Genomic DNA, 11,318 nt, shown 5'->3' on the forward strand with positions numbered 1-11,318 from the left:
CCCCTTCGGTCGAATTGCCCAGTCCTGAAAGCGGAAAGAGAGCAACTTCACTTGTGGATCCGAAGTCCACTGACTGATCACCCAGTGAGTCGATCATTATTCTTGTTATTGTTCTCGTGTGATCGTTGTTGCAGTTATTGCTGGCATCATTTCCATTGTTGTTGCTTTTCAACATCACTTGTTTTAATATATTTTTTTCTTCATCTTGCTTTCATGGTGGTTACTTTGTTTTGTTTTAATAGTTTTTATTTCATCTTGCTTTAACATTTTTTTTACTTCGACATCTCTGTTTTCCACCTGAGTGCATAACGCAGAAAGATTCACTTTTGAATTATGATGATGATTATTTATGATGATGATGATTGTTGTGTTGTTCTTCTTCTTGTTATAGTAGTAGCAGCAGCAGCAGCAGCAGTAGTAGTAGTAGCAGTAGTGTCAGTAGTTGTTGTTCTTGTTGGTGTAGTTTCCAAGTACTATGGTAGTTACAACAAAAGCACATACCAATACACGATTGATTATCGTTTGAAATTCAGTTTTGTTTACACTGCTGCTTAACTGAACTACTGGTAAAACTAGCCACGTGTGCGGCCTGAATAACTGCACGACTTGCAAAAACTGTATCATTTAAACATGTGTGCGGTTTGCACAACTGCCTTCTGGCAAAAACCATATAAATTCAAATTCAACTTTATTGTCTACTTCAACCAAAACGGAAAATTTTCTTTCGGCTCACTCAAAATGCTTTATTGTCTGCTTCAACCAAAACGGAAAATTCTCTTTCGGCTCACTCAAAATGCTTTATTGAAATGCTATATTGTCTGCTTCAACCACTGAAAACGGAAAATTCTCTTTCGGCTCAATCAAGATGCCCGCCAGCAAATATCAAAGTGAAGAACGAATAAGAAACAGACACACTCTTCCCTGATCACCATGCACACATCAGTTATCATGTAAAAAGAAAACATTCGGTAAGATAATATTACACTTTAATAGAGAGTAAAAGAACTCTGTGTGTGTGTGTGTGTGTGTGTGTGTGTGTGTGTGTGTGTGCCGTATGCGCGCGTACGCGCGCCCGCGTGTACATTCAATCATAATAAAAAGGAAAAAAATATTCAGTAATGAGATAATTATAACATTTTAAGAGACAAACTGCCCATCAACAAACATCAGATCGAAAAACGAATGAGCAGCTGGCACACCCATCCTTGATCACAATGCACATATAGATTATAATGTAAAAAGAAAACAATTAGGTAAGAAATAAATTACATATTGAGATGAAGTAGAAAACAAATCAATCATTTTAAAGAAAAATGTTCAGTAACATAATTATAACACTTTAAGATGCACATCCGATGAAAAACAAATAGGCCTAAATGATAGTAAATCGTACACACTTCCCTTACCGCTATGCAATCATCAATCATCGTATGAAAGGAATATAAAGGCATATATAACTTTTAATTAAGACATGAAATCGTAGTTGAAAGGTCTAAAACCACTACCAAGGCCACAAGTATGCAAGACCCCTTTCACACCCCTCCGCAGCAAAATAAAATATTACGCACTTATATATAATGGCGCGCGCCAGCGCGCGCGCGCGTGCAAACACACACACACACACACACACACACACACACACACACACACACACACACACACACACGTCTCTATCCCGCCTTCCCCTATAACCCCCCACTCCCTCCCCACACTTCTTCACACACGCATGCATGTCATGTTCAAAAAGAGTTTGTATTCATTTTGTATTACTCTTCTTCTCACAACAGATTTTTCTCTATGATTAGGACTGATCTCCACAGGGAGAGCGCGTCGCTACACTGACAGCGCCACCCATTTGTTTGTATTTTTTTCAGTTGCCTTCAATTTTATTTGTTTTCCTATCGACACTGATTTCTTAAAAAAACAAACAAAAAAACAACAAAAAACAAAAGCAAAACAAAAAAACAAAACAAACCCAAAACAAAACAAAACAACAACAACAAAAAACAAACAAACAAAAAACAAAAAACAACAACAAAAAAACCTTTGAAATTGAAAAATCATCTTTTAAAAGGCCTACCAAAGCCATGTCGTCAAAAAAACAAAACAAAACAAAATAAAACAAAAACAACAACAACAAACAAAACCAAACCAAAAAACAACAAACAAACAAAAAACAAAACAAACAAATAAACAAACAAACAAAAAAACTGTGAAATTGAAAACTCATCCTTGAAAAGGCCATGTCGTCAGAATATTTTACAAGACTGAGAAAAAGGTCTAAGTACCTGATGTCATTAATTTTATGTAGAGGGAGAAAAGCAAAGGGGACAAAACACAACCTTGAGGAACTCCAGTATTCACAGTATTCTTTTCATACATTATGGGCCGGCCAGAAGAACTGACATTCAGACTAAAACGCTGTGGCCGATTGCATAAGGACTGTTTTATCCATAAAATAAGGTCAGCTGCTATATCTAGGCCTATAAGTTTCCTGGTTAAGATATGATGTTGAATGGTATGATACTGATAATTATAGCCACATGTGCGGTCTGAATATCTGTACTGCTGGCAAAAACTATAGCTACCTGTGCAGCCAACGTTGTTAGAAAAGTTGCTGAAATGCCGTGCATCCTGCCTGGATACCCCGTGTTTGTCACGAGTGAAAGAACACCGCGACTCACTGACAGGAAAGCGTTCAATGTGCAAGACAGTACAGATGTATCTGACACATGTGGGTGTACGAAGAAGTTTAAAGCAATTTATGTAGGTATACTTTCAGTTGTTTGTTTGTTTGTTTGTTTTTTAATCCGGCAGTTTGGCCTCTTGGTCTTTTCAGATAATTTATGTGCTTCATCTGTCTGTAATCAATGTACAATATATTTTCTTGACATGTTTCCATGTCAAACAGATTGCAAGCCATATATTGTTATCATGAAATCCTAACGGTATGATATAACATTACATGGATATTGCGAATGTAAAGCAGCACATTTGAGTTTCTTCCTCATTGCCGAAACTCGCTCTCTGATAGTTTACAGCGAAGGGAAGCAATTGCGTGATCAGAATCTATGGTACTCTATGGCAGTAATTTCCCTTGGTATTCCCCCAAACTCGCCAAAGTCTTTTTTGTTATCCTTTTTTTCCCTTTTAATACTAAATCCAAAAAAGTTCTTCTTTTTGTGTTTAGAGTGTTAATAAAATTCAAAAGCTATTGCGTGCTGTGTCTTCATCACAACCATTATTTTGAGTGATTTTTGTTTGTTTTTGTGTTGTCTTCCTTTCCTTCTCACAGCCCTTTTTCCGTCAGTGACTGGTTACTTCCTGTTCACGTGAGCCTCAACTTGAATGCTGGCAAACACCGCTGAAGCAAGAACATTGATCGTCACCGTCGGTTAAGGTTGCTATATTTTTTTTGTTACCTTTCCTCTCTTTCTCTTTGTTTATCATGTGGCATGTAACAGACAAGTACGACAACTTTGGTTGCTTCTCATTGAGACGTAACATTGTCTTACAACAAAAATGACCAAATGTCAATTTGACAGTGCACTTGTTTGCTGTTAGAATAATGGTTTACATCTTTGGCCTCGTTTACATTTCGTTTTCTACTGCAGTTGGACCTGTGTGTATTGATCACAACAGAAAATGTGTTGTAGTTGGATGACCAAAGAAAATATCGATTTTGGTTGGATACAAAAATCGTCTCTGTTCGATCACAAAGGGTTATTGCCACACGGCACACGACCTTTGTGTTTTTCAATCACATTTCTTTGGTCGGCTAGCTTCCCACCCATAAACTCTTTCGGGGTATGGATGAAATTTTGTCTTGGTGGCTAAATATAATAACATCATATGACAGTTGATAGCTACGATATTGTTGGTTAACTTAGATACTCGTTTCAAACTTTCTTTCCAACTTCCGTGAGCGTGATCTGCAGAACTTATACATGTAGCTGAACGCGTGGTGTTGCGTTTTCATCGTTCTTAATAATTAACACAGTAGTTCTTCACATGTGAAAATATTCTGATTGCGGTCTTTACAAGAACAGCGTGTTTAAAAAAAACGCACAACAACAAAACATGAGCTATCGAGTGGAGGTGAATTTTGTCGTGTAAGGTAAATTATGTATTTCATAAAATCATTCTCTGAATCGTCTGAAAGACGGGTACAGAGGAAGAGCAAAAAGTACTTTCTTGTAAATCAAAGCCCTCACACCCTGGAGAGAGAGAGAGAGAGAGAGAGAGAGAGAGAATATAAAAGGTAAACACACACACACACACACACACACACACACACACACAGAGGCATTGTTATTTTGTATTGAAATAAAAATCCACATGTGGTTTTAATTTCAATTGATTCATTTCCCTGTTTTAAATGGAGTAAAACGGAGAGTCGGTGAGACGCATTGTTGCTATCTGCAAATCTACACACACACACACACAAAGACACACACACATGTGGAATTCACATTTAAGAACCATTGGATTATAATTCCACCTACCCTTCTCCCTTTTTCAATGTTGGACCTTAAAATGTTATATAGAACGCGTTTGCTATGATTTTTTTTAAACATGGAATTTAAAATCAAAATCTAATGAATCAGAATTCATACCTAAAATCTAACAAATTACGATTCTTGTCGAAGTTTGTTCGATATTTAAAGCCTGAAAAAAAAAGTAAAGAGAAAAATCCCCAGTTGTCAGAGGATTTGGTTTTGGTTTTCCGTTTACCTTCACAATATTTGAAGTTACCTGCATGGCAAGCGATGGCCGGTATTGAAAATCGCACATAAAAAAACAACAACATCAAAACAACCAAAAAACCAAACAACAACAACAAAAAAACCCAACAACAGATTTTTTTTTCTGACCGAGAAAAAAAATTTTGCCCTGTTGAGATCATCACAATCCTCTAACTCGTCAGCAGTAATGGGAATCAGAATAGGATAAAACTAAGGTAACAGCGACTAAACAGTATATATCTTTAAAAAAAATAATCTGTTTTTGCTCCAGTACAGGAAGACTCATCTGTTGAAGCCTCCAAAGATGGCCTGCCATGAAAGTTCCATAGAAGAAGCTGTTGGACGGATGGGGGAGCTGCTGTCGCGCTACTACAGAGTTTCCTACCGGCCCCCTGGAGTGGCCGTGGTCCTGCACTCCATGCCTGTCCTCCCCCAGGCCTCGGTGGATCCACTCATCACGGCCTGCCTTCACCGCCATGCCTACAGCTGTGCCATCCTGGCAGCAGTGTTCTACAAACGACTTGACCGTCTGGCCAAGTCAGAGGCTCTCAACACAGCGCCCACTGTCTGTCGCCAGTTGTGGGACGATGTTCTCGTTTTCTTGGCTAGCAACAACCGGTGGTCATGTGCAAAGATCCTCATTGACAGTTCTTCCCACACCTGCATACCACTTCTTTCCTGGCTGTCCATCACGTCGCTGAACGAGGACTCTGTGCCCGTGTTTGAGGCACTACTGGATCGCTGCTCCACCTCGCACACGTCTGTACTTACAGGGTTAGTCAGAAACATGTGGAGGTTGGGGTTCAGTGATCAGTGTGAGTGTTTAGTTAACACTGAGAACAAAGCAGTAAGACATGTACTTTCAGAATGTTTCAGCGATATTCTCGTGGTCCTCGTTCGGGAGACCTGTCTCCGCAGGTTGTACCCGGAATACTTCCCCAGTGTGGGTGCTAACTACAACGGCTGTCTGACTACGGCGTGTGAAGCGGGCCTGCTTGCGTCGGCTGTCCATGACCCTGGCAGTGAGCTGGACGTGACGAGCCACTCAGCTTTCGGTGTGGCAGTGATCCTCAACCAGCCAGACCTCGTGCGCTTTCTTTACCGCGCAGGCGTCCCGACCAGCCGTCATGTGCGCCAGCTGTCCCGTCATCCCTCGCTGATACAGAAAGCGGAAGCAGACGACAAGAGGAACGAAACTCCGCGTGTGGCTTCACCGCCGAGAGACTTCCCGTCGGCTTTCGATGTGGACGCCGCCAGAAGCATCCGGGACTTTCTGACGAGTGAGTGCTCCCGACCTCGTTCGTTGCAAAGTCTGTGTGTGCAGGCGGTGTCCAGACAGCTGGGCTGGGGGAACGGCAGGCAGGCCGGAATCAAAGAGTTGCAAATCCCAAATTCCTTGAAGAATGAGTTAAGCTTCAAAGGTGAAGGGGTTTTAGTGAATCCGGAAAAATGAATATTTGATTGTCCACCTGCTGTATCATTTTAACCTGTTGACTGCATACATGACGGGCGAAGTTTTTATTTTCTTTTTTAGTGTGTGTGTGTGTGGAGGGGTGGGGGAGGTACAAATAGAAAATGTGACTCTCTAGGTATTGAAACGGAATGCACAAACCAATTATTAGTGTTTGGGATAAGGGTTTCATTTCCTGTCCTGTGTATACCAATATGCTTGACGCAAACCGTGAGTGTGTGTGTGTGTGTGTGTGTGTGTGTGTGTGTGTGTGTGTCACTGTGTGTGTGTGTCACTGTGTGTGTGTGGCTGTGTGTGTGTGTGTGTGGGGGGTTATGAATAGAAAATGTGACTCTCTAGGTATTGAAAGAGAATGCACAAACCAATTATTAGTGTTTGGGATAAGGGTTTCATTTCCTGTCCTGTGTATACCAATATGCTTGACGCAAACCGTGTGTGTGTGTGTGTGTGTGTGTGTGTGTGTGTGTGTGAAAAGAAAAAGTGTCTGCCCAAACCAGTATTTACCATTTTTTAAAGAACCAATAAAGCTCTGCTGAGGACGGATCAAATATTACAGACTTGCGTCGAACGCGTTTTGTGTTTGTGTTGAATGGAAATGTTCTCCTTGTGCACTTAATGCTCTCTATTCCTCTCTCATTCACTTTCTTCTTCTTGTGGTAAATTTTGTATGCCATGATCATTGATTCCTTCAGTCTTCGATTTTGGTTTTCGGTGCTGTTTAGTGCAAAGACAATCATGCGTATATAATCTGTTGTTCGCTTGTGGCTGCTGCTGCTGCTGCTGTTGCTTCAGAAGTTTGTTTCACCGACGTGAAGTCACTCCAAGAACCCCCCCAAAAAAACAACAACAACAACAACAACAAAACAAAACAAACAAACAAACAAAAAAAAACAACAACCAAAGAACCAACAACAAAAAACCAAAACCAAACCAAACCAAACAAAACAAAACCAAAAAAAAACCCCCACTAACAACCAACAACCCCTGTTGGTTTATTGTTGTATTAATGTGGAATATGACTGAACCTGATAGACTGTAAATGAAAGTTCAGTCCAACAAAGTAGGACCAAGTTAAAAGAAAATGCGTTGGCCCATACATCAAAAACCCAATGAAAGACATGCACAACATGTGAAGAACTTTGAAAGAGACACGAAACGACAGGTGCCCTATACACAGCAACAGATGAGACCAGGCGCTGTACCAATGATGGCAGTATAGCAGAGAATGCAGATCTTTCAGTTTCAGTTTCAAGGAGATGTCAACGCATGCGGACTGATCCATATACGCTACACCACATCTGCTTAAAAATATAAAAAAAGAAAAGGGAGCACATGCCTGATCTACGTAGCTCATGCCTGATCAACTCACAAACCCGAAGGTCTCTGATATGCGTCCTCTATAATTTATGTGGTTTACTGCACTTTTAATCAAGATTGTTATCCACTCCAAAAAGTCAGACCCAAAGCCAAATACATTAACTGCATGCCGTAAATATGACTTTGGCGTAAAATAAAATGTTTTTGCATAATGCTAAAACAAAGTCTGCTTTGCCAGTTTCTGTAATCCATGATATTAATTATGCACATGACTTCAGTATTCTCTATCCTCGAGTATCTAACTTGATCATCACTGACTATAATTATGTTGAATAACACCACTCAGTCTATGACTATGAGCCATGATCTTAACCAAAACCTTTTAGCTGGTGTTAGTCAATGTTACAGGTTCCAATGTGTTAGATGTTCTCTGTCTTGTTGTTTACCTTAATTAACATTATGACACCTTGATATTCTGTATACGTAGGCTCACCCATATCAACTAATTCGTTAAAAGAGGCAGAGAAAATACATTTTGATTAAACAAACAAACAAACAAGAAAAACATTTCAATTGTGGTTCCATCCATTTAAGGCGCCGTTCTGTTTTTCATGCCCGATAAAGCAATCGATATTTCATAAACTATTTTCGGTGCCTGTTTGAACTGTTGGTAGGCATAAGCTGACAGCACATGTGGAAGGACGTCAGAGTGAATGATGGAACCAGGACACTGGTGTAAACAATATCTGCAGACCAGATTCCTGTTCCATGGACTGCATCCAGAAATAGGTTCTTCCACTCAGGACAGCATGTCGGTGAAGCCAAAGCGGGAGTTGTCAGGCAGAGTGAGAACTGCTCAACCGCCTGTCTGCTCTTCATTTGGGATCCTAGAGACGTTTTGCATGCACTGTCTCTGTATGGGAAGACATCATCACTGAGTGGACAGGGCAGCTTTGCCGGAACCCAGGCCCCATCCCACAACCGCCAGAAATTGAGACGATTAGTGATGAGTCGGCAGTTTAGCACCTCCACGACCAAGCCATGTTTCTGGACCAGTGACAGTGTCCCTGGTGACATGCTCACCATGGTTTGGGTACTGAGAGAGAGAGAGAGAGAGAGAGAGAGAGAGAGAGAGAGAGAGAGAGAGAAGAAAAATGGGGTGAGAGAGGGGGGTAGTGACAGAGAAAGACAGACAGACAGACAGTCGCTTCCCCCCACACTAGATCTCCCCCCACCCACAGCCGGTCCCCCACCTCCTCAGAAAGAGAGAGAACGTGCACGAGCAATTCTCCAGTTTTATTTTGCGACATGTATACATACTTCTGTTTCTCTACCCTGGGGATCGACCAAAACGAACCTAATACACGGGCATGTAATCACCCAGACAATGAAGAAAGGTTTAATGATCGGAATGTAACAAAGAAAGGTTTGGTAACCCAAAGGTGACCAAAGCATGATGCAGAGTGAAGTAGCCTGCCTCGGACACAAAAATCGACTTCCGACCGAAATGTACCGATCCGAAGTATTCCAAGATGAAAAAAAAGTTAAGATATAGGAAGAATTATCAGAAAAAGATGTTTTGCAGACTTCAGCTGTTCATATGCAGTGTAACAATTGCTTGAAATCTGTGCTAATGTGACACACAAACTCACGACATTATTAAAAAAAATATATTGTCATGAAAGCAAAGCGTTCGTTCCCAAGCAAACAACATTTCCCTTTTTTCAGGGATTTTCAAATACTGCTCAGAGGAAACAAACAGCTTGTTGATTTTTAACAAACTTACGTATAATGTGTGAAATAAAATATTATATACAGGAAGACACAACTGAATTGGTTTGATATACCAATTTGAAAACCACTTTTATTTCGTTTATCTCAGATGTTAATAAAACTTTAGCCACGGGACATCAGTGTGTAAATCCAATCTGACGTCTTTGGAGTCTTTCTTAGACTTTTATCTACCGTCTTCTTTGTACATTATTTATCGTGGTTTTCTCTTTTTAATTTCGTTCTTCTAACACATTATCGTATTTAAATACGCTTGACTGATTTGTTTTCCTACATCTTGATTTTTCTCGAGGACTTCAATTATTAACATGTTTTTTAAAATTCCATTTTGAAACAGTATGCAGTTCTCATTGCTTTTTGCGTATCTGCATACATGTTAACTTATGCATATATATATATATATATATATATATATATATATATATGTGTGTGTGTGTGTGTGTGTGTTAGTGTTATCATCCAGAATATTTTCCTTGATTCATTCTGTTCGCTGTCATGTAAATAAAACTTCGGATGGTTTATGGATTATTTCCTTTACTGGTTGATTTATTTACTTCCTACAGAACGATGTTATAACAATTTAAGGTTATGTATTGTCATTGCAGAGTATTTTGTATTTGTATTTGCATTTCTTTTTATCACAACAGATTTCTCTGTGTGAAATTCGGGCTGCTCTCCCCAAGGAGAGCGCGTCGCTATACTACAACGCACCCGTTTTTTTTGTATTTTTTCCTGCATGCAGTTTTATTTGTTTTTCCTATCGAAGTGGATTTTTTCTACAGAACTTTGCCAGGAACAACCCTTTATGGAACAAGGCCCCCTAATGTATAACGAGCGATTGAGATTTTCCCACATTTCCTTTCAGTTTCTAAACTGTGAGACAGCGTCAAAAACACGACGCACACGGAACTAGCCAGTACATGAATGGCCAAACGTGTTTCTGAGCATTACACTTTCAAAATATATGTTTTGTCGTCATGCAAATCTTCAAAGAGCCCATATCTTTGTTGTAATAATCACTCTGGGAACGGTGGTTGACGGATGTCTCCAGATTAACGTGTAAAGAATTTCTGTCTTCCATGCAGTATTGCACACTTTTACTGATAACCATACTATGTTCTTGTGTCTGCCAATTCCATTCTGTTTTTCGCTTTATGTCAATCATATCTTAATATCCCGCTATGTTTTGTTTCCGTTTCATTTTGTAAGAGAAGCTTCTGGAATTTGTTCTGTCACACAAAGTATTCATTTGTTGCTGCAGAGAAAGAATTGTTGGCAGCGCTCTTGTAGTTTTTATGACTCCACGGCGGTAAAATGAGTATCTTTCAATTTCAGACAAGGTATCCATTCTAAATCCACAACAATAAAGATTCTACAGTTAAGTGTTTTTTGTCCTTGATACGAGGAGCGTTTGTACTTTCGTTTGTAAAAAGTGAATCCAAATGACCACCCTGACTAAATATTGAACCCTTGATTTTCGTCGTTCATAAAAGCGGAATATTCAGTAATGCCACTCAGTCCATGGTCTTTGACACGGACACTTTTTATGTGGCAAAGAAAGAGGAACCACGGAGACATTCTGTCTGTGTGGCATGAAAGACGTTTCACGAACACTCACTCCTGTGTTCTTTGTGGCTGGTTCTGTGGCTCTAGAATTCGAGTGTTCATGAATACTTATTCGTTTGTTCTTCGTCATTGTTTGAATAGCTGCAGCAGTGGAGGGTTCGTGTGTACTGGTTTTCGTCAAGGGGTCTATGGTTGTAATTCCACACCCTTTGTTTGCAACGGTTTTTTTTGCTATCTTTGATTTCACGACCAGAGGAAGGCAGCCTCGATAAAGACATGTTCCTGAGATTTTCGTTGTCTGATCTGCGGCTGCTGTAGTGTGTTTCTCACCAGTACTGAGAGCTTTGGATGTGCTCAATGACTGTATGTTAGAGCCTCTGTCACTCGACAACGTGTTATGGGTGGGAGGGTCAATGGGGGCAGCAACA

The 11,318-nt window shown here is 40.1% G+C and overlaps 1 protein-coding gene across 1 annotated transcript; it reads left to right on the plus strand.

Moving 5' to 3' along the window:
- The first annotated feature begins 2,705 nt into the window (after positions 1 to 2,705).
- LOC143294582 (uncharacterized) lies at positions 2,706 to 6,198 on the plus strand. The gene is made up of 3 exons (XM_076605956.1): positions 2,706 to 2,766; positions 3,296 to 3,400; positions 5,017 to 6,198. The coding sequence occupies exon 3, from the start codon at positions 5,050 to 5,052 to the stop codon at positions 6,196 to 6,198; it is 1,149 nt and encodes a 382-aa protein (XP_076462071.1). The 5' UTR covers positions 2,706 to 2,766; positions 3,296 to 3,400; positions 5,017 to 5,049.
- Positions 6,199 to 11,318: the final 5,120 nt, after the last annotated feature.

Source organism: Babylonia areolata, chromosome 20 (genome assembly GCF_041734735.1).
Source record: "Babylonia areolata isolate BAREFJ2019XMU chromosome 20, ASM4173473v1, whole genome shotgun sequence".
In the NCBI taxonomy this organism is placed as follows: Eukaryota; Metazoa; Mollusca; class Gastropoda; order Neogastropoda; family Buccinidae; genus Babylonia; species Babylonia areolata.

Excerpts from the sequence above, each read along its gene's own strand:
- LOC143294582 (XM_076605956.1), top strand. The coding sequence starts at position 5,050 with ATGGCCTGCCATGAAAGTTCCATAGAAGAAGCTGTTGGACGGATGGGG.